Below are 23,402 nucleotides of genomic sequence, written 5' to 3' on the forward strand. Positions count from 1 at the left end.
CTTAGTTGAACAGTTTTGGAAACCATAACTGTAAGCTTACAGCATGCCCTGTACTCCAAGAGCTGTGCTCCAGAAGAGAGGGACAGCCTGGCTATCAGTTGACCCCGTTTGCAGTGTGTCTGAATTACATTTCTTGAAGTAATCTATCACTTGTTGAACTAAAATGGTACGCAACATCTGGGGCCTGATCTTCACAGATGCCCTCATTCTTGGTTGGATCCTTAATCATCTGTCAGTAATCTGTTGGAATGTCTTGGGACTTTAAACATAAAATTGCACTGTTGATCACACCTTACTAATTCAACACAAAGATGGCAATACAGCCATATAGTAATACAAATCTGAATTTCATATTTTACTTAAGCACTATGGGTGGATAGTATTTTATAAATGATGAGTCGAAATATTTCAAATTGCACTTTGGAAGGAAAAGGTGTGTACCACCACTCTCTGAAAGTATTTTTAGTCACTGTTTTTTCTGAAACCCTTTGGAGATTCAGCATATTAATTTGTTTCTTTCCTGAACATATCTTTATTTATGCAGCAGAAGTATTCCTCTCCTTCAAGGTAAATTCTGTACCGTTTCACACCCCATTCTTTACAGACCTTCATAAATCCATTGTCATTTATTTGACCACTTAAACCTAGGAGCACGTTTCCAATATACAATATACAAGAAATTTACTTTTGAATTTATAACCATAAAAATTAATCTTTTATTTTGTGATATTTTAATGAATTGCATGACATTCACTCTGGTTTTGTCTCTCTAAACAGCTATTTAAGTATGTTCTTTATAGTGAAAACTTACTTGGTTAATGATATAATTCATAGGATAGTATTAGTTGAGAGGAAGTTATTTCATTGATGTTAAAGGATGCAATTAAATTTTCAAAAGTAGCGTATTTAAAAATATGTCTTATCTATCTCCTTTTTAATCAGTTTTAGTAGAAACTTGAAAGGTACACTCACAGACTGGATAAAACATGGAGGCAGAAGAAGTGAGGTCTCAAAAAAACCCCCACGTTTTCACCCTATGTTGGCAGCTGTCAATGACAAATATAAATTCGCATTAATTAAAGCAAGTCACGTGCTAAAAATATTTCTTTATTCTTTCAGACCACTCTTCCGTGGAAATTCAGATGTTGATCAGCTAGGAAAAATCTTTGAGTAAGTAATAACTAGTTGCTTTATGTCAATATCTGTTTAACACTGAAACACTGTGAGGTGTCTTTGCCATGTTTTTATGCAATAATGTGACTAGAACAAAGTATTCCTAGAACATATTTCCTATTGCTACCGTATGCAACATGATATTTCCGTGTATTCTGTGTCAGAGTGGGAGGAGGAAGCAACATGGAATATAGTTCTGCAGAACTAACAGCCATCATCAGGAAGTTATGAGAGACTTCTGTTTCGGGCTTTTTAAATCTCTTAAACATATTGTGCATGTACTATTTATGCATATTTCTAAACAGATCCAAGAGATTCTCTTCATGTAAACAAATGCAGAGGTTTTATTTTTAAGTAATTTCTTTGTGTATTTCAGAAAACAACATTAGAATACTTTAAAATTGTTACTCTGTGCTGAAGAAAATATTTTAGCTTTTAAAATGTACTGTGTAGCCTGTTAAAATGTTTAACAGTCTGTATTTTGGTCAGGAAGGTAACAGAACAGAAGGAGTATCAGCATTTTAACATGTGCTTTGTTGGAGATGAACTAATATGCTTTGTTTTAGAAGTTTGTGGTTTTCTTCTTCAGATATATCAAATACATTGAGAAGGTGGGAAGGCTCTAAACTCTCTGAGGTAGAATAATTCTCTTCCAAAATATGTTCTTAGTTAAAAAACAAAAAATCAAGTTATTGATATTATCATATGATAATTAAGTAGGATTATATAATTTTTTCTTGTGAAAGCTCTTCAGAGCAAGGAATGTTTCTGAATTCATAAGAACCGTGTAAATTTAAGATCTGATAAAGGTATCATGTAGTTAGGAAATCAAAGCTGCATAGGGCTGGTCCCACTCCAGAGAATGAATGCTCTGCACTTTGCCTTTGCACTTCTGTCTTCCCTTTTCATATGGAGGGGATGCAGGGATCCAGGGAACTAGACAAAATAAGAAACAAATAGCATGGTGGGGGGGGGAAGGCTGAAATACTATTTTCTTGAATATTTTCCAAAGAGAAGATAGTAAAATTTCTAAGGAGAAGAACTTAAACAGAACAAATAATTAATTTCTCTGTTTAACCATTTTCATTTTTCCAGTTCTCAAATCATAACAGATCTGTTTCTAAGTATTTTCATTATTTAATACGAGGTTCCTAAATTGCAGGTCTTGATTTCACACAGTTGACTTCCCTTTCCTGCATACCATACCAGTGTATGTGACTCACTTGCGTGGTTAATTTGTCATGCGCTGAATAGCTCTTCCTGCCCAATCCAGAAAAATCAGTCCTTAAAGTTTACTTTTTCTTCTTCTGCCAAAGCTACTCCTTTAGTCCTACAATATTCTGCTTTATTAAATGAAGACAGTTTTGATACATACAACATGTTTCATAATTTAAAAAGACAGCTGTGATTTTTTTAAAGATTTTGATTCATTTATGACATTTAAGGGGAAAAAATCAGAATTAACTGGGCTAGGATTAAATGCATAGCTGCTAGTGGCAGCCTCCAACGGGGATCTTTGCATCCCTAGGGGCTGAGATTACCTGTGCAGAAAAGTATTCATCAAGAAGAGAAAATGCTGTGCTAATTTTAGAAGAAATTCCTTATTATGTATCTACGTAAAGTTTGGTTTTGCTTCTTCTGTGCAGTTCTCCTTAAATAGTTCAAAAGTTTCTTTCTTGGGTTCTGGGGGGGTTATACTAAATAGTGTTTATTTTGTGTTTTCACAGCTGGAGAACCCCCTACAGTCAGGCATAGCTCCTCTTGTAGGAGGACTGTTTCTTTCTACAGTAGTGACTCATTCTGTAGACTAATTTGGACAGAAAATAGTTTGGGGATTTTCATGCAATCTGGACTGATGCATTTTTTCAGATAATGGGGCTGTGGTCTACCTTTGCTTTACATGTGCGTTCTGATTTGCGTCAGGTAAAATTCCACCGTGTTTGAGGGTAAATCCCTCAGAGGTGGCCCAAAACATATTTCCTGCTTTTCCAGGACACCATCAATGTGTGGGATATTCTTGTAGATTTCAGGCTAAACGTTGCAATGGTTTGAGCAGACTTGTCTCCCTTTGTGATCAATGGGAGTGGAAAGTACTCAGCATTTCTCAAGAACAGGCCTGAACCTTTGGCAGGAGGTGAAACTCAACTGAGATACTCCCAAACTTAGTCACTGAAATGGTAGTGCTACCAGACTGGAGTGAGGGCATCTACTCAGACATTCATTATTAAGCGTTTTGAGTACTACATGAGCGTGTAACTAAAAAAGTCTCTCCTTTCCACTCTTGGTCTTGTCCACCCTACCTGTCTGACAGGGTGCCTCCTTGTTTCTTTTTGTTAGCTTTGCCTCTGCCTGTGCTTATTCTGCCCTGTTCATGCTCTCTCATGCAAGCATTAAAAAAACTGGGACTAACCAAACACATTTGAATGGCAGGTTAAACTTCATTGTTATTTAAAATGTTTAACTCCCCTATCTTCCTACAGTGCTATTTTTATTATATTTAGTATGGGTCCAGATCCTCAGACAGCTAATCACATGGCTTTAATCACCATGGCCAAGGTAGTTGCCCCATACCTCCACCATATGTGTGGTGATAAAAGTAAAATTCAATTTTTCATACAGAATTAACTTAGCATTTTCCAAGAGTTGTGATATCTTCAGATATGTAGTAAAATTAAATTGTCCTGATATTTTAATTGCTTTGCTCTTGTAGCCATGCTGTTGTTTTGAGGACATCTTCATTTTCTGAGGTATTTTAGGTGAGCCAGATTACAGTCTGAAATCCATGTAGGTAGATGTGGAATAATTTCACTGAGTTCACTATGATAACCTATGGTTTACATCAAAGTGTTTGGCCCATGGCCTCACCCAGTCTTACAACCAGCCTCTGTAAGAAGAAAGGTCAATGCTGCTCCCTAGTGGCATTGGGCTTAGTGCAGACCCAAGTATTCAGTGACGTTTTTTCATGTTCTTTCTCATCTCACCCTGTCAGCGTTTCCATTAAAAATCTCTATTTTACAAGCTGTAAAAATTGCTTTTCCCTGAAACCTGGCAAGTAATGTATGGTCCTTTCCAGAATTTCCATCAGAAACTGGCATTTCAACCCCACAAATATTAGCATCAGACTAAAACACAAAATGTATGAGACATGATCCATCATTGGAGATTTACCTACCATTTCATTTATTTGGGTTTTAAACCTTAGCATGATTATTTAATAAATATAAATATCTTCTAGAATTTAAAGAATAAAGAAATAGATTATATAAAGAAATTTAAATATTCTGTTAAAGAGTAAAGAGAAACTAAAATACAATTGAAAGTAAAAACATAAAGGCACTCAAGTCCTATGCCACTTCTGAATTGAGACTTTAAAACCTGTATTGTGAAGCAAATAAATTGTTTAAATTTGGGCAACAATTACTGCACATAGCTTTGAAGCATTATGAAACATCCCTTTTATTGCCTTACCCTCATCTTGACCCACAGTCCCTATTCTTGTGAATAAAGATCCTTGCATGCAATTCCCCTTTGAAACTTACTGCTTTTAATCATCCTGGAGCGACATATGTTGCACCATCCAGTCAAGAGCGGAGCAACTTTCTTCCAAAGCACTCAGCCCTTTTTCAACAAAAAGACTCAGAAAATTGAGACCTAGGCCAGAAAATTGTGCTGGCCACAGAATGATTTCTACCAAGCATACTGAGGACCTACACTCATCAGCCTCTATTCACAGAGATCAGGGCACTACTGTACAATTGATCTCATTTAAACAAAAAGACTTATAACTGCCACTCAATATAATCAATATAAACGGGAGACTGCATAAATGTTCAGACCTAATGTTACGTTTTCCTTTCACAGTGTAATTGGACTCCCAGAAGAAGAGGACTGGCCTAATGATGTTGCCCTTCCAAGAAATGCTTTCACTTCCAGACCTGCACAACCTGTTGAAAAATTTGTACCAGATATTGATGAACCGGGCAAAGACTTGCTTCTTGTGAGTTTCTATTTGCTGTTTTCCAAGCCACGTGACTGATAGTTCCCACTGTGCATGCAACATGCCAAGAAACATTTATGTTTCCATTTAATAGAGTTATTAAAGAAAAGCTCAAAATTAGGTAGACAAATTCATGTAAATCTGTGAAACATCAGCACAAAGACACCACCTTTGGCCCTAGAGGTGTCAGAGCTCAGAACAGTTAGAGACTAGGAAACTGTCAGTACCCATCTGACCTATCTTAGACTTTACACTTAGATCCTCATTACTGTCCACTGTTGTGCCCCTGATTCAGCCATTCTTAAAGTATAAGCCTGACATGAGTACAAAAACTGATCTACCATTTTTCATGGTATAGTGGACCCAGCATAAAGCAGAAAATAGGCTGTAGAGACAGATTACATCTACATGACTTCTACTGAATGCTGAAAATTTGAGATTTGGAATTCACTGATTGTTGCCTCTTACAAATGGCAAGACTGAACGGAAGCAAACAAACTGTGCTGGTACAACTGGTAACACTGAATTCAATTATGTTATTTCCATCATTTTTATAGATATGTTATAAACTCCAGCCCTGAAGTTCAGTCTTGGAATGGAATATAGGGAATGGCCTCACCTTAGTTTGCTTTTTGCCATGCTTGTTGAAAACTAGCTAAACTTATTCTCTGGAAGCTTTTAAAAGATCTTTGTTCACATGGCCTCAGTAGAGTGGGCTCAGTGCAACTCTTGAAAGACTTGCTGCATCCCTTCAGGAACTGCTATCTCTGGCCAACATTATCTCTACAGAACAGCAGATCGTCCTCCACTGCCCTTATCACCGCAGCTCCCAGCTACAGTAAGCTGGACTACATCTGGACACTTGAAATGACAGAGGAGAAAAACACATCTGTTGTGCTCACAGGCAGCCTGGAAATGAAAGCTAGACGTGGAACAAGAATTAGATTCTGAGAACAACAAGGAATAAAATATGGCAGAGAGCTTAGTGAGTGTGAGGCATGATGGGAGGAAGGAAGAAGACAAATATCTATGCCTAGAAGGTGAGGTGGGAAGGGAAGCTGTTCCTGTTAGGCAAAGAGATGAGAACTGGGAGCCACAGATGAAAGGGGAGAGTGGGACTGGAAGTGACTGAATTGAATTTCAGATGTTAAATGATAGAAATTATGATACAAGAAAAGAAAGCAGAAGTGGGAAGTGGTTAGATAAGGATGGTAGAAAGAATACTATTTGGAGGTGAATGAAGGAAAAGAGAAGAAGAAGGTATAAAATGCAAGGCTATGGGAGACATTTCAGTGCTGGCTGGACAAACGCTGGGATAAGGATCTGGAAAGAAGGCAAGCAAAGTACAACTAGGAAGAAGAGGGAGAAACTGAGCACAAAATATTAGTATACAAAGGCTATAAAGTCAAAGACCCAACACCTACAGAAATGCTGAGCCTAGGAATGAACATATACCTTATGATGTCGTCCCATGTTTGTATAGCCACAAAAGAACAGTGCATTGAATGCTGAGGGGATTCAGAACTTGTTCATGAATAGTTGCTCCCTGCAGTCTTTTGAGACATATGTCCTGTGCATGTGAATTCAAGAAAACCTGAATTCTGGGATTACCTAAACTATGAATACTTGAGTTTTCTAACTTGTTATTTTCTATTAGCTTTGGGGATGCCATATTCATATACTATGACCCCACTGTTTGTTTTAATAGGGATGGTCATCATATCATGCAGCACCTACTGAGACCCTGTTGTGTCTCATACTGATCGTAAATTGAAGGTGGCATGCATTAATGTATGTATGCAATGTTAGCACTGTTAACTGTACACTTTAGTTAAAACCAACTTTCGTTTCTTACAGAAATGCTTAGCGTTCAATCCAGCCAAGAGAATATCTGCCTATGTTGCCCTCTCTCACCCATATTTCCATGATCTGGAGAAGTGCAAGGAGAATCTGGACTCTCACATGTCATCCAGCCAAACCTCCAGTCAGGTGAATGCATCATAATACTGACTGAAGATGAACCATAAATGAACAAGACGTGTAGCTGACAAGGCCACTGTTCCGTACAAACCACATAGCTGTTCTAGTGAAGATCATTATTTGGAGGTTTTATGCACTTATCTTTTCTTTTGGGATTGCGACGCGTTTTTCCAAGGAAATCAATCTAGTTTACTTTCATCAGAGCAACGCAAGGGCCAGGGCTTTGATCTGCTCCCATTGCAGCTTTATGTTTGTTTTGGTTTTGTTTTGTTTATCATCTACCTGGGAAAACTCCAGACGAAGAGAAGCTGCTGACTGGTTTTGCTGCCATTTTATCCTTTTAATATTGAATGCTGCCAGTGTGGAGTAGGATGATCGAGTCTCTGCCAGAACACGATGCAATCTTTCTCTCTAGCTGCTGAAGCATGATTTGGTACTTTTTTTATTATTATTATTATTATGTGATCTCTTACAGTGATATTTAAAGAATGGCATTGAAATATCAGATCTCTGCAACCTGCAGTTAACTGATCCATGCATTAATACATCCAGCTACTGTTCATTCATAGCATATGTGCAGGTGCTTCCCCACTTGAAAACTTGGATGGATTATTTTATCATTTCACTGCTCTATAAAAATAATAGTTATAATGGTGATCATAATAAATGTCTCAACTTTTAGTTTTTTTCATACACAAAGAAGTTCTTATCTAGCTACATTTGTGTGCATGTTGCAAAAAAACAAGGGTTTTAAAAAACTTATAGAGCCCTGTTTTTAAAGACTTTCGGTTTCCAAATGGTCAGTTTGTGTTCAAATCCAGGCACAGTCTAGACCATCATCTAACCCATCATTCCCCACTGGAAACAGCTGCAAGCACATTTTCTTTATCTCATTCCAAATTTTCTAATATGCAGCTCAAAGACATGAGCAGAGCCAATGAAAATCAATACCGATTTTTGTCTTCAACGTGTTCTGATTATCAGTCAAAAAGAAAAATAGAAAAGATATTTCCAGGTCAGAAGCAGAGAATTCAATACCTGTAATAAGCACAGATATATATTTGTGCTAAATTGTGTGCTGTATACTGCGCTGCCTTACCTACAACACCCCCCATGCATCACAAGTGCATGAAAATTACTGTCTCAAAGTCCCTCAGATGTCATTTATTAAACAGACTTGTTTTCTATGCAGAAATGCATGAGCTTCTCTCCTAAACCACCATGTGGGTATACTGGCACATGCTTCTCCACTAGAGTTAATGTGCCATTATTGAATGTCAAAATAACTAAGCAATTCACATGCCTTTATAGCACAGTTATTTTAAATATTACATTAAATTTTTATATTTAGTATTTTTACCTTAACTAAAATATATTTTCAGTATTTTAAAAAGAAGCTTTTATTTTTTTAATACTGTACTGGGAAAAAAGAAATATTTTAAATCCATAAAAGCTGTTCCCTAGCATGACTTTAGTGCATTTACCTGGATATGACTTGGGGGAAAATATTGGTCCAACAAGTTAGCCCTTACCATAAAACCATAAATATACACTATTGCAGTATAACTGATGATAAGTGAGGCAGCTAGCTTTGCTTACTCCTGCAATAGTCCCTTAGGCTTCTCTCTTCCTCATCTCTATTTCATCTTGACTAGTTAGTGAGCCAGCATTATATCCTCATTCACAGCATGCTTGGCAGAAGCAGGTCCTTAGCAGTGAGTTGAGCAATGTAATTTTCCCAGCTGTGGCACGGGAACTTGTAGCCATCTTCCTGGCAGGTTTTCAGACCTGTGGTAGACTGGCTGTTGTGGCGAACTTCACTGGTAGCTCTGTTTCAGGTATCTGCACTGTCTGGGACATCTGCACCGTCTGGGACATTGCTAGGATAGCGAGTGGATCTTAGCTGTCTCTTGGATAAAGTTTTTTGTTACTGTTAGACACATAAATATGCAATGTATGATTAAATTAGGTCTGTTTTAAATAAGCCAGATTTTAAAAAGATCACTTGCATGCATGCGTGCAGTGGCATGTGCTTTTCTTCATGCCCAGAACGATGCCTATGCAAAACCTACCAGCACGAACAGGCAAGTTGCAAATTAGGCCTGGCAAGAGCATGCACAAGGCGTCTGCCCACAGAGATACTACAGATGCATAACACAAGCATTTTGGAAGCTCTGTGAGCGGCAAGCTGAAGGCCAGGGAGCGGTCATGGCAGCTAACCCTCTAATCTTGGCCTTGCCTTTGTCTTTCTCTCTGTTCCTACATCCAAGGGGAAATTGTGAACCCACTGCACTGGTGTTGTCCCAGCCCTATTCCTCTCTGGGGCAATGGACCCGAGTGTGAATAGGTTTTAACATTCATAGAAAAGGATATGCCTGAATGAAATTTTTTGCTAATCATTTTTAAACACTAATTAGAACAACAAACAGCACAAATTCAGGAGAATCTTGCAACAGTAACAAATAGAAAAGTTTTCTACGCAGTTTAGCACTTTTAAAAACATTCCACATTTTACCTAGTGCCGAGCCAGCATACATACTTTTATCAGGGCATTCAGCTGGTGTGGCTTTCCAGCAGCTGTCAGGGAAAGCTCCCAGAGCTCTCCAACAACTAACAGGGTGAAAATGCAGGGGATGAGAGGGTATTTTCAAATTAGGCTCAAAACTCTCAGATTGAGATGCGCATCTGTTCCATGTTAGAAGAGCTTCTTGTATAAAGCTTAGCGAAGCAAAGGGTAGAAGAGAATAGGATTGCTGAATGTAAGTCCATTACTAAGGTAAAACAAAAAGGAGGGAAGAGAACACTTTACGCCAAAGGTTAGTATTGGCTCAAAAACTAATGAGAATATGGAAATCACAAGGAAGTTAACCACTGGAGCAGTATCTCCCAATCAGTAGTATCAAAAGAAGAGCTCAGAGAGCAGCAGAGAAAAGCGGGGGCTGGCTTATGGAATCAGAAGCAGAGCTTCTGCAACATCATGCTGTATGTTGTCTAATATAGGATCAGGTTATGAATGGAGTTATTCAGGAGAACAGCTTGAGAAGGGTTGCATTAATGGTCGTGTTCTGGAACATCCTTCCAGTGGGAATGGCAGGAACAAAAAGAGAAATCTAAGTTCTGTCTTGGCAGGGTTAGGGAAAAGGTTTATCTAATGGGGTCCTTGTGGTAGCAGGGGCCTAGATTCAAAGGACCAGTGGCTTTTCAAATGACCTCCTTTTCAAAATCTCTTTAGGAAGAAATTCCATTTGACATGCCATAGGCTTACTCTTATTCCAGTCTTCCCGGCCAAACCGTGGGGCTTCACTTACACTTTAAACTGAGGAAGCCTGTTCTCTGGCTGGGCAGAGTGCTGGCACTGGCTAAAATCATGCCAGGAATCATGCTCATAATTAGACAGTACAGACAACTGTGGGACTGTGCTCAAGACCATGCCCTTGCTCTTTTTATTTTACTGGTATAGCTCTAGTATTTGAGTACCTTTACTCATTACTGCCATATGTGTAGGATGTAGGAATTGTGTATGTGAAAAAGAAAGTGCTCCTTGACACGGATGTTCTAGACTGTGATGCAAACTCTTCATACACCCTTTAAATAAGAATTCAGAGTGCAATTCCTCTTAGAAATAACTGTGCCTATACGTGTTCTATAGGAGCAGTTCAACAGCAGCTAAAAACCGTTGAAGAGCAAAAAACATACTGAAAATAAGTATAGATGTTTAGCTCCTAGAGCACCCACAACCAAGCACTGTGCTCTTCTCAGCAGAGAACAGGGTGTTCTAAGTAATGAAAGGAGCAATTTCTATCTCCCACCAACCTTTTTTAAAATCACTACTACCTAGTTCTGCAGGAAAAATAGACCCAATAGCCAAGGAAAAAAATCACCAAAGCCAGATAGTGAAGTGCTAATTGCTGAACCATAGCAATCAATACATCTGAAGCAGCCCTTTTCTCTCTTCACCCTGTCTTCATGCTCACTAGCTCTCCGGTTCTTTTCCTTCAGCTCCCTTATGGAAACAGGTTTCAGTGACACTCACAGGTGCTATTTCCAACAAGACTCTTCCAAATTTTCAAGAGCTACACAGTGTGAGTGTCCCCTTCATCCCTAATACCCAGTGTTGCTTCTAAAATCCAGCAGCCCAGAACCAATGATTAAAAAAGAATCTCTTTGTGCACCTCCTTGCTTACTCTTAGTTTTGCAGACACCTATGTTGCGTTCTGTTTGACAAGTAAAATTCTAAAAATAGGGTTTGTGCATATTTCTGTGTAGGCTGTGCCCACACTCCAGGTTTTTTTCAGCCTATTAGTCCATAATGATAAATGTTAGAGTACCTTTCTCTGTTGTTTCTGTCCTAAAACACACCAAAAAGTAAGGACGTCATGTTTGCAAAATATTGAAATTTGGTGCTATGTGTACAGAGCCTTTTACCTTAAAGGAATCGGTAAGTTGTAGCATTTGAGCATCTTCTGCATGGGGGATGGTATCCAGCATCATAACTCTTACGTGGTTTTTATACTCGATGGTTGTTCTGGTGAATAACAAGAAAATACTGTGCTGTGCTACTTTTCACAGGTTCACTCGCTGTCTTTGAGAAGCATGTTTTATTATACATATAATTCTCTCTGCTGTTAGGTATTAGGCCAACTTTGTTATGGAAAATAAAGAGAAAACATGCTGTTTTGGTCTTTTACCCAACAAAATCAGAGCACTTATCTGACTCAGTTGTCAAATATGTATATGAATCATAAACCACAGAGTCTGGTTTAAAATGCCACATAAATTAATTATGTTCCATGTATAAGACACAGCTGAATAATGAGGAAGTTTATTCTAAGAACTCTTTTATAGAACCACTTTGCTACTATTTTTCTTATACAGTAGTTTCAGGAACAGACTGATTTTTATATACAATGTGAATTAGAAGATACTAGGCTATTAGAGTGATTTTGTTGTGTTAGGCTTGAAGCTTGAATTGATCACAAGCTTAGGAATCTAACATTTATTTTATTGCTACAAAACTGCTTCTAAATGTCAAGTTCTTTTTTGATCTTAACAGGATTTCACACTTCTCTTAATGTATAAATGATTTTCTTGAAATTAGTGTATTAGAAAAAACATTTTTCCAAACTGCAGTTGTGTAGGAAAATTTAAGAAATATATTTTTAATTTCACAGAGAATAATAACATGTTATATACTGAATCTTCAGTAACTGACTGTTAATAAGCTATCACTTTTACTTCTTTTTGATTAGTAAGTATTGGAGTATACAGATTACTTTCCATGAAGAAAAAATTCAGAAACAATCTCTGGAAAAGTAAATGGGATTTTATATATTTAACCTTCCAAGTTTCATTTTCATATCCATTTTTTTTGTGCAAGTACAGTTCAGGTGTGCAAAAACATGACTACAATTTTAACAGTCTAACAGGCTGTACAGCTCAAACAGGAGTTTTACTTGTGAGGTATTTATTTTATCTCTTTGCTTTGCAAATAGTTAGATAATGGCTGTAATATAATTCTAGTTTCTGGATCAGACTCTGTAACCATCAAATCCCAGTAATTTATGTAAAAAAAATAAGAAGCTTTCTCATCAATTTAAATTAACTAGGCCACTAAAAGAAGAAAGATGTGGACATACAAACTGACATACTTTTGCCAAGTGTTATTTCTTCCCTTTGGTTTGAAGCTTAGCAAGTATTGCATGCTAATATGCAATATATAAACAATATAAGAACCATAAAGAACACTTAGGAGTAGTGTGCACAGATAATACAAAAAATGTCTTATTAGGTTCTTGCAGAAACCATCTTTTAGCTGTAAATTTTGAAACTGATATATTTTTCCATTAAAAAATATTCCTGAAAAATTATGTATATGTTTTTAGTTCAGACAGTGATAGGCTCCCAATCAGAACTGAATCAAATAAGAACTCATTCTCAAAAATGATTCTGCAAGGCCAAGTAGATACCATCAGTTATTTATGTGTTCAGTAGAAGCTGAAATTAGCCAGCACCATGTTTAGATGAGCCTTTTGCTTTCTGGGCAGAAAAGCCCAAGGTTGCTGTGAGCAAAGTTAGTGGAACATTTGCTTTGACTTAAATAAAGTCCTTTGAGAGCTTCTGCAATATTCAAAATTTCCAGCCTTCACTGAAAGACTGTGCAAAACAGCTAAGATAAACCAAAACTCCCTAACCATATGGCATTTTTTCCTTCAGATTAAATGTTTTATCTGTGTTAGAATCATCCAGCCCAATGTCAGTGAGACTTTTGCATGGCTAGAGAAAGTAAGAAGAGATTCTGCTATGGATATTTTGATACTGGGTGATTGTGCTAGAGTAGATTTTCTGTTTCCAAAAAAAGATCAGACAAAAGATACTGCCTTCTTTAAAAAAAAAAAAAAAAAAAAACACACAAAAAAAAACCCAAACAACTGACACATAGTAAAGATTAAAGAGGAGATTTTAAGGAACTATTGGGAAAATATTGTTGGGATAAGTGAAAAGGAACATATTTATATTGTGAAAAATGTAAATACAAACCATGTGTATTAAATATGCATTGAAACTGATACTTTTTCACTGACCTTGCAAAGTTGGTAGGGTTTTAGGAAAGAAAAGCATCCAAGTATGAACTTATTCTGACTACCATTTTAATGTTCATTTGTACTAAAGCAACCTATACTATTTGACCAAAAGGAGAAGGGAAAACCAGTAATGTTTAACTTGTGATTTACTTTGGTGATGTCTACATGGATATGCTGTAAAGCTCTCAAGCTTGCTGTCCATTTTTGAGCGAGCTAAATTTGTATCCACACTGTTTAGCTTTCTGCACCTTAAACTCATCCACATGCCAGAAATAAACACATTTTCTAGTGTTTACATGGATACTTGCTCCCATTGACATGCTCATGTTAAACCCAGCCAAAGAGCATTGTCTCTGACACTGAATGGAAAAGGAATTTTCACAGGCTACCAGCTTCCTTCATGCAATTAGTCCTAAAGAGTTTGTAATTAACATTCTACAATATGCAGCCTTTCCTCTTATTCCATGTTTCATACATATGTCATGTTATGCAGATCCTCAGACTTTTTTTTTAAGAAAAAAAAACAGTTCTTGAATGTTAGGATCAATTTTGAGTAGCTAGATAAGGAAGGAAAATTGTGAAGTGCTGCAAAGATAGGAAAAGTGGGCAGAGATTAGGAGAGTTCAGGACAATTTCAGGAAGTGAATTTGGGTATGTGGAAAAGTTACGTATAAGCATAGGGCGAAGACTTTTTTTCCACATTTTGTTTTCTCCTATCATTCACTTTGATAAGCATAAGATGATAAAGCAAGACTCTTACACAGGATTTTGGTTCCAGATACTTATTATGCCAGCTCAAGTCATGAGTTCCAGTGCAGTTTTTCAACATAGCAACAGCTCTATTTTTTAAATCAGATTTTGCAGAAGCTAGAGGTTTTTCTGTGTAGATATAAAAAAAAAGAGTCTTATGAGACAGCTTGAGAGCAGATTAAGCTGGCCACACAGATAACTGCCTGTAGTTCAGCTGCAGACACTGCTCGTGACTCTGCTGCATTAGAGATGTACATTCTCCATGAGCAGTGTCCATTATCATGTACTATTGCTGAACACTGCGAGCTGACTCCTGCTGCAAATTGAAAATCCTTTGACAATCTAAAATGGCATGTTTTTGAGCACTTGGATTTTGATAAGATTATCCGCATGCAAGTTCTTCTGGATCAGTCCAGGCGGTTCACCATCTCACAGGAGCCAGCCTGTCCAACACCCAGTGTAAGTAATACTGCAGAATCATCTGCCATGGCAAAAAAAAGTCTTTTTGTAGGTTGTACAGACGGAACAGAACTTTTTGAGCTGTGCCAACCTGAGAGCTACCGTTAACAATTGTTATGCCACCTTCAAAAATACAGAATGTAAGGCCTGTGTAGCATTTTGTTTTCTTTAGTCCATGTGTGTGGGTAGCTGGGTAAGTGTTGGCACAGAGCAGCTAATTTTGGTCCTTACATGAAGCATGAGCAACTAGGCTTGCACAGAGACAGATTTCACCATTCCAGGGAAGGGAAACCTCTATTTCTACACAGTAGTTCTCTGGCATTTTTAAAATACATATAGTGGTAGATCACCCGGCCACTCAAGCTGTCCTTTCCTTATCCCAGATCATTCTACTGTGACAACTGTGAAAGAAACCCTGGGGAGCCTACTCCTCAACATTTCAGCACCCCATTTCCTCTCACTGCAGTGACACTTAGTTACCTGTCAATTGTATCTGACCCTCCTGATACTTCCATGGCCACTTAAGAAGCTGTGAGCTAAATTATGACCTTGCAATTCTGCAGCCCTCCAGTCTGCAGGCAGCCAGTGATTTGTACTATAGCTTTTTCTTGTGTCTTATTATGAACTGGGAAATACTACAGTAGAATATGACAAAGTGTGTGTTACTTTCACACTCTTTGGTTGAAGTAAAGAATACATTAGATTGAACATAATGTGTTTGATCAGTCAAAACAATTTTTGATTCAAAAGATTATTTACTAACTATAGAAGATCCCCAGACAGCTGTCTGTGATGTACGTGTTTACAAGAGCAGCCAATGGTGCTTCTGCTATACAGAAGTTTTTAACAGATACAAACAAGACTAGCAATGCCAGCCTCCTACTGCTTACCCTCCTTCCCTTCCCCGAGATCACTATCCCCAGGGAGAGGCAGAGAAACTATGAAACAGTTCTTCCTTACATGAAGGTCCCCAGTTCTCAAGATAATTTGGGTGCATGTAGGCAATCCCTTTGCTTGTTGCTATGGCAGTTCTGAGTAGAGAGCCCTGCCACAACTACTAGGCACAAACAGACCTTAACCTCCAATATATCCTCCTGAGGAAAAGTCCTCCCAGGATCTAGAGGGGACAGTATGCTTACTGTTTCTATGACAGTTGACTTTTTTGCATTTTAAGCAGCAGTGTTGTAAGAACTCCCCTAAGAAACCTCTCTCAGTTCACAAAAAGGATGACTGTGAATTCTGGACGTGCTGTGGGAAAAGACATAGTGTTTTATTCCCAGTGGATGATGATGTATCTCAAACAATCACCCTTCATCAGTGATAGAAAAAAAAAAAAAACTGGGTTCAAAATATAGCCTGGGTCTGCAGAGTGGTAGTTAAATAAGAAGTGCTTCTCAATCTTTTTTCAGCAAGACCCAAAATCCATCACGATTTCTTGCAGGGACTTTGTCTTGGAGTTCCTTTTAGCAAAGGTGGCTGTAACCACAGGTTGCAACTACAACAGGTACATCAGAAATTGGATGCTGGCAAGAAGTTTGTGGATGCAAGGCTCTACAAGGTGGCTTATGTAAGTTCCATGGGGATGTGCTCATCTGAAAGTATTGATTGCCATGCACATTTTGAACTGAAGTTACCTATCATAACATGATAGGACTGAGCAGTGTCATGAGATTAGAGGCTGAAGGGACTGCAAAGATTGACCTGTCTTTTCCTTTTTCTCTCTAGATGTCTAGCAACCCAGTGTTTTTCCAGCTTTGTTTTTATTTGTTTTCTTTTACCTCCACCACCACCATTCTCCTTCCTATTGTGCCTAATAACTTGTATAGAAAAGCATTACTCTAGTTTACCAGCTTAAAAGCAGAGCAGGCCAGTACTGTCTAAAAATGGTGATCGCTCTCTGATGGTCACTATTAAGTGAATCATTTGTCTCTATTTAGATTCCAACAAATAGAATTCAATATCCATGACATCTTCCTTGCATTCAGCACTGTTAAATAACCTTGCTGTCATTCTCTGCAGTGTTCAAAATCTCTTTTCCTGGAGACTGAACTCCTCTCCTACAACCGGCTTAGAGTCACAGCAATGTGGGCAAAAGAAGTTTATGTCATGGAGGTGCTTTTTGGTAAGGAATGAGAGCTGGTTCCAATTGAAAGAGGGCCTGAAAGAGTCTCAAGGACTCTCAGCCAGACACCTTTCACAGGCAAGGCAGTCACTTCTGTTAAAGCAAAGACCACATTTTTAAATACTTAAGATAGAGAAAATATGAAGATGTTATTTATTTTTCTGATAGAATCTGTTTTCTACACAAAGCTGTGTGATTTTGGCACTGAAACCAAGCCCACAGGCACCCATTTATTCTCTCCTTTCAGTCTGCAATTTCTTTGTAAATTCTTTTCAGGTATTCAGATTAATGTATTTATGGTCCATTTAATTCCAATTCATTTAAGTGGTCTGTATCTGCCATTGAATCTTATATGGGTTTTATTTTTAATGTAATATTTAGTTGCATTACTTTGAAGAGCTTTAAAAGTACAATATCTTTGAATGCTCTAGTTAAAGAAAAATTATACCCTCAGAATTATGTCTTAGAAGTTGAACTGTATACTTTAGAAACGTTATATTATAACTCCTGAAAGCATCACAGGCTGCTTTTGTCTGTATGTCCGTCTTCTACTTTCTGTGTAAGAGTGTGCATTTGTATTCCTCACTAGCTTGATACTCTTCAGTCTGAAGGCCCAAGTATGCAAATACATGAATACTGTACCTTACCTGAGCAGTCCCACAGAGCTGTGAGGGGTTGCTCATGTGAGTATAGTCGCTCACAAAAAGTATTTGCAGAAGGCGGCTTTCCTTTAGTAATTGACTGTAGTTGTGAGGACACATGGTTAATAACAGCACCAAGACACCAGTAAATGGGGTCAGTGTTTATTGAAGATGTGGATGCATTTATCTGCAAGATATTTGACAATAACCTAAATTATTGCTATTATAATTCAGTATATTTCTTATGAAAACACACTAGTCCTGTGAAAGGGTAGTTGCCAAAAAATGTGTCAAGTCTTGCCGCTTTATTGTTTACTTGCATTTAGTATATACTTTGGTTGTTGAAGTGATGCTAGTTTCACAGAGAGGCAGAAAGATAGATCAGTCAAAAAAAATTATAAATAAGCTTCATACTGTACATTGAGTTTTGCAACTAGAGTAGTATGTGTGTTCAGATGTAGTATTTTTATGCTTTAGGGTATTTTTTTTGGTTTAATATGTAAAGGAATAAGCAGCTTACTCTGAAATGCTATTGTAGAGCTAATTTTACACATAGTGGGGAAATGTTGTCTGAAAAATTAAAATTAGAAAACATTACATAGGCTGCCTTTGGCTTTATTTTGTTTGTAGCAGGTCCAGCAGGTATCTGTTGATTCCAGATGCTTAAGCCAGGGGCCAAGTTTGTGTGGCATCTTGTAACTGGAGAAAGTTTTTGCAGTGATAAAGTTGCCCGTCTGGGCTTTAAGTAAGATTGTTGGCTAAACAAAAGCATAAAGGCAGCATATTTAGTTGGGGGGGGGTGGGGGGGGGTGGGGGGGGTGTGCATGGACAATTGCATGAAATAGGATTGGGGTTTCAAAGTATTTTAAATCATTTAGCACAATTTACTCTTGTTGTAACTCCACTCACTACAGTTAAATTAAACCAAGAATTTGACCTTGTAAGTCTACAAATTTCAGTGTTGGGCAGCTCAGGTCTACATAAAGATACTTAAGCTTAGTAAATCAGCAAGAATACTATATAAATGGTAATGTGTGATAAAAATCTTAACTCTAGTAACATTATTTCTCTCAAAATTTCTGTTCATTACTTTTTTATACAAAAGTGCACTTAGTAGCATTGGGATATATGGAGAAAAGCGTGATGCTGTTACAGAAACGTATCAGATACGATTCAGTTCTTCCTGCTCCAGACACTCCATGTGTGCCTACCTTACACATTACAAAACCCACTGAAGTTAACAGAAGATGTGTATAAAGTTAAGCCTGTTTGTAACTCTCACAGGATACTGGTTTCAGAATCTGCAAGATAAATTATGCTCTCAAAAGGCATTATTAAAACTTGTGTTTTCAGGTTTGCAGAATACTGTGAACAGTGAGGACAGCTTCTGAGACACATCCAGAGTAACTTTATTAATTGATACTACATCAGACCAACAGCCATTACCAAATCAAAATCTGTCTCAGTACCTTTCCTTCTCAGTCTGATTTTACAATAAATAACATGAAAAACATTCAGAAAGTTAAAACAGCCTCTCATGCTGTTTGATTTCTTTTTTCTCTTTTTTTCCCCTTTTTTGTAAGAAAATATAAATTGCTCTGGAGGTGTCTAGGATTTAATACTTCAAGGAAAACATGCAAAGCAGTTTCGAATTTTTTTTTCCATTCACCTTAGGGCATATACTCGGCTGGTGAAAATCAGCATAGTCCTGTTGACTCCTACAGCATTATATCAGCTTATACCAGTGAAAACAGCTGGCATGTCGACTTTTAGCATTTGAAGACACTTTACCTATATATGAAGTAGGATTTTCTTTTGCAAGGTGGAAAGTTACCTACGGTGCAAACTGTACTACCTAGGCTACCATCGATGCCTATTCACAGGACGTGATTTCACTGTATCACTTCATACTTGAAATTCATGATGTTCTTTTAATCAGGGTACAAACATGAAAAGGTGCGTGTGTTACTGTTTCTTTTACAGGTGCATAATTTTTTTTATTCTGTGTGCTTAAGATATTCAGTGTTCTTTACATTCTTCGCATTCAGCATTAAAATCACCTATGTGTGAAACACAGTATCACCTACAGAGGTACAGAAAAACTTAACAGTGATTTCTTGAATTGTTCCTCAAACATTCTGGTTTACCTTTTAGTCATCAATATGACATCAAGAGGCTACAACACGCAAACTGTGGTATATAAAAGTACTGCACCATTGCTGTACATGAAATCTTGCAGCCTCTCTCTTCTTGCACAGCTGCTGATTACCATATACGCATTGGGGAAAAAGTATGTTTCTGCTGTACCGAGTGGCTGGGAAATAACGCAGACACTTTGGAAACTCTAGAGCTCCCTTTGCAAGCTTTCAGACAAAGCCCTTTGATCTAACTGCATGCCTGCTCTGGGTCCCAGATTTCACCCCATGGGGCTTTCTGCTTTAAGAACATCCTCCACTGGGGCTACTTTACATTGACTGCATTGAAGTTCATCGGAGCATGCACCTTACCATATAACATATTCTTTAGCTTTTACAAGTTTGTAAAGATGGTCGACTGCAAAAATAATCATGTGTCAATACAGTGAAATTAAATTAAGGCACACAGAAGGTTATCAATATTGTATTATATCAGAATTACAGTCCTTTGGAACTGAACGTTTTGCTGCTGGCAGTGCAAGAAAAGCAAAGACGTGTATTTATTGTTGGGTGCTGAGGGTTCAGTATGAAAATCAATATAATAAAAATTTTCGCAGTGTCAAGTTCTTTTTAGTTGTTCCCAAATTATTGGAAAGTAAAAAGGCAAAAAAAATATTTTTCTTTTGTCTAAAAATGTAAAATGAATGCAAATACAGTAAGTATTGTATATTAAATACAGAAAATTAGCAACATTGTTTTCTAGTTTTTATGTTTGCAAGTGTTTTTCTCAACACCTCGGGTATTCCAGAAAATCAGCAATACACACAACCAGGCACAGAAACGTAAGCACATGCACACCCTTTCAAGCACCTTACCATATACCTTTAGTTTTATAAAAATCTAAGCCCATTGGTCCTAATTTCTCATTTCAGAACTACCTTATTGCTTACTTAGGATGAATTCCATTTAAAAAAATACAAATTTGAGTGATTGCTTTTTCTTTCAAAGGCATAACATTGTCACAATTGCTATAAACACTGTATCGTTCAGCACTAGTTTGTCTTTACTGAAGTCTTCTTTATTTTGGCTTAGGCAATTGTGCTTTAATTCAGCTATAATGGCTCTCAGTCACTCATGAAATGCAGTATTTTCCCCAAATGTTACTTGATCCCACTGTTGCACTAACATGTGTGGTATCTGTGTATTCCTAAAGATTCTGCTGCTTTCATCTTCCATCTTTTAAGAAGCTGAGCACACTATTGATTGTTTTTTCTTGATTGGCTATAAATATGACTAGTAACATTTCTGGGTATATAGAAATGGTAAAAGTGCATGTTTTAAGTCAAACATAAAATAACACGACATCGAACTCTAAAACCATATACATATTTTCTGTCTTCACTCCTGAACCACGAAAAAAGCCTCGTCAAAACTCAAAGCTTCATCTTATTGTAAAGATCATTAAGCGCTCTTTAGAGCAGGATACAAGTAGTTTCTACTAACAAGGCTTCCAACGAGCCACCAGACATAGGAATCTAAAAACTATTAGCTCAAACATCCAAACAGATTTCAGCTTCTGGATGAAAGCTCTAGACAGAAGTGACTGCAAAGCTAACCAGACCCCAAAGCCACAAAGGGTTTTATAACTTAGAACCAAAACTTTGTGCTGCCCCTAGAAGCTATAAGGAATCATGAAAGTCCTCTACAGAAGTTATACACACCACAGGTGCAACACAGCATTAAATAAAAACAGCAGCTACCTTTACATTATGTGAGATTCCAAATTAGTCTTTAAGCACATTCTAAGATTACAGCCAGGGACAGACACAAAATCAACTGCAGTGAGGCCTGTGGCTGAGCAGAACAGACATAAATAGTCATAAATACCCATATTAGCCATAGCTAATAGATCGTGAAAAAGGGAAAAAATCATGGAAATATTTAACAGATTAAATAAGAGCTACCATACAGATCTGGATACTGTCCGGTGTTTTATCTCTGATAGTGCTCAGGGCAAGATACCACAGAAGAAGATCCAACAGGCTGTGGACAATTATGGAACAAATTCTTCATATGGGAATTTTCTTCCTAGCCCTCATCTGTGAGAAGGTGGCTTATCCCCTGCATGAAGGTCATAAAACCCAGTTATGGAAGAGAAAATTGTATTTAAAAAAAAAAATCCATTAAGCAAAATACCTTGTAGAAATAAGCACAACTGTTACTCTTCTCATTATACATAAATGTTCCCATCCTCTTTGCCTCAAAATTATCTAATGACACTAGCTGTCACATGCTTATTAGCACCATAGAAACAAATGTTCATTTTAAAAGATTTAAATGTGTTGTCTTTGTCTATCATTTCCCTGCCATTTACTGATACACGGAAAGCAAGATGTACAGTATCTGTACCATTCCCCATTTTACACCCATCAGTTGTGTTGGGGGTTTTTTCCCCCTTCGATAAACAAGGTCATCTTTCAGTCTCCTGTCACACAAAAGTCCTTTCTCTAAGTATTTTCATCCATTTTTAGAAATATGATTTAGCTGCCTGAATTGTCTGGCCGGACTCCCAAGCCTCCTTCGCAGCCAGGGAAGAAAAGCTAATGGGAGTCTAATTAGAATACTCTGGAGTGCCTAGCGGAGGACTCCCTCCTCCCCACTGCCTGCACAGGGAGGGGGGTGCCCTGCACCCCTGGCTTCCTGCAATGGCAAGTCTTCGTATTTCCAGGCACCAGGGCACCAGCTCAAAGCCTCATGGCGCAAAGCATTGGTTGAATAAACTCTCCTGGTTCAAATTTGGTCAAAACATTTCCGCAGAGTGATTCTGTCCTGGCAGACTTGACGTGGCTTAGGTATTGCCCACGCTGCCGCAGCTGAGCTGAAGCCCATGGGGAGCTGCAGTCTTACCACGGCGTCAGCGCAGAGACGGCCAGCCAGCCGTGCTCCCACACCCGGGGGCTGCAGCAGCGCTGGCGGTGGCCTGCACGGCTGCAGTGCGGGGGGATCAAACTGGACTGCATGGGTGTACTCCACAACGGCCCAAATCTGAAAATGTGTCCCGGGTGAGGCCATCACCGTGCCTCACGAAAGGGTATCATCGTGAAAGGGAATGAAAGGGCTCAAACAAATGAAGCAAAAGCACAAGCAAAGCTTTCATACATCATGTAATATATTTAGTAACACTCCTAATCTTATCTTGTATACATTTTAATGCAGTTTGTTCCTTCTGTCTTCAATGTACTTCCCCAGCATCACAGGCAGCTGTCAGAACTTCTGCCTGATGTGTTTCCAAAGTAGCCATCCTTGTTTCAGAACACACCAACTATTTTCTGAGCAATTGAAGTTATCCCTTCCCTCATGCTCTATCTTGCAATTTTCAACAGTAAATTTTATTTGCAATTGAGCAAATTTTACTTGCAATTCTGGTGTAGTCACCTTCTTGGTTTTCTTCTGGTTCCTCACAGCCTTCTCTTGGTTTTACTAAGTAATTTGTATCACAAATTCCCAGGGGCTCACCAGTTTTTCCAGCTATTCCCAAATAGGATGCACACAGCAACGCTATTT

General features: G+C 38.0%; 1 protein-coding gene across 1 annotated transcript in view; it reads left to right on the plus strand.

The window, feature by feature from the left end:
- CDK6 (cyclin dependent kinase 6) overlaps positions 1–18,300 on the plus strand; it is a 141,540-nt gene extending 123,240 nt beyond the window's left edge. Inside the window, exons 6-8 of the mRNA XM_074864510.1 lie at positions 1,120–1,170; positions 5,035–5,170; positions 7,028–18,300. Coding sequence (XP_074720611.1) covers positions 1,120–1,170; positions 5,035–5,170; positions 7,028–7,174 — 334 coding nt within the window. The 3' untranslated portion in view covers positions 7,175–18,300. The remainder of the gene's footprint in view (positions 1–1,119; positions 1,171–5,034; positions 5,171–7,027) is intronic.
- Positions 18,301–23,402: the final 5,102 nt, after the last annotated feature.

This window comes from Strix uralensis, chromosome 1 (assembly GCF_047716275.1).
Source record: "Strix uralensis isolate ZFMK-TIS-50842 chromosome 1, bStrUra1, whole genome shotgun sequence".
NCBI classification, from domain to species: domain Eukaryota; kingdom Metazoa; phylum Chordata; class Aves; order Strigiformes; family Strigidae; genus Strix; species Strix uralensis.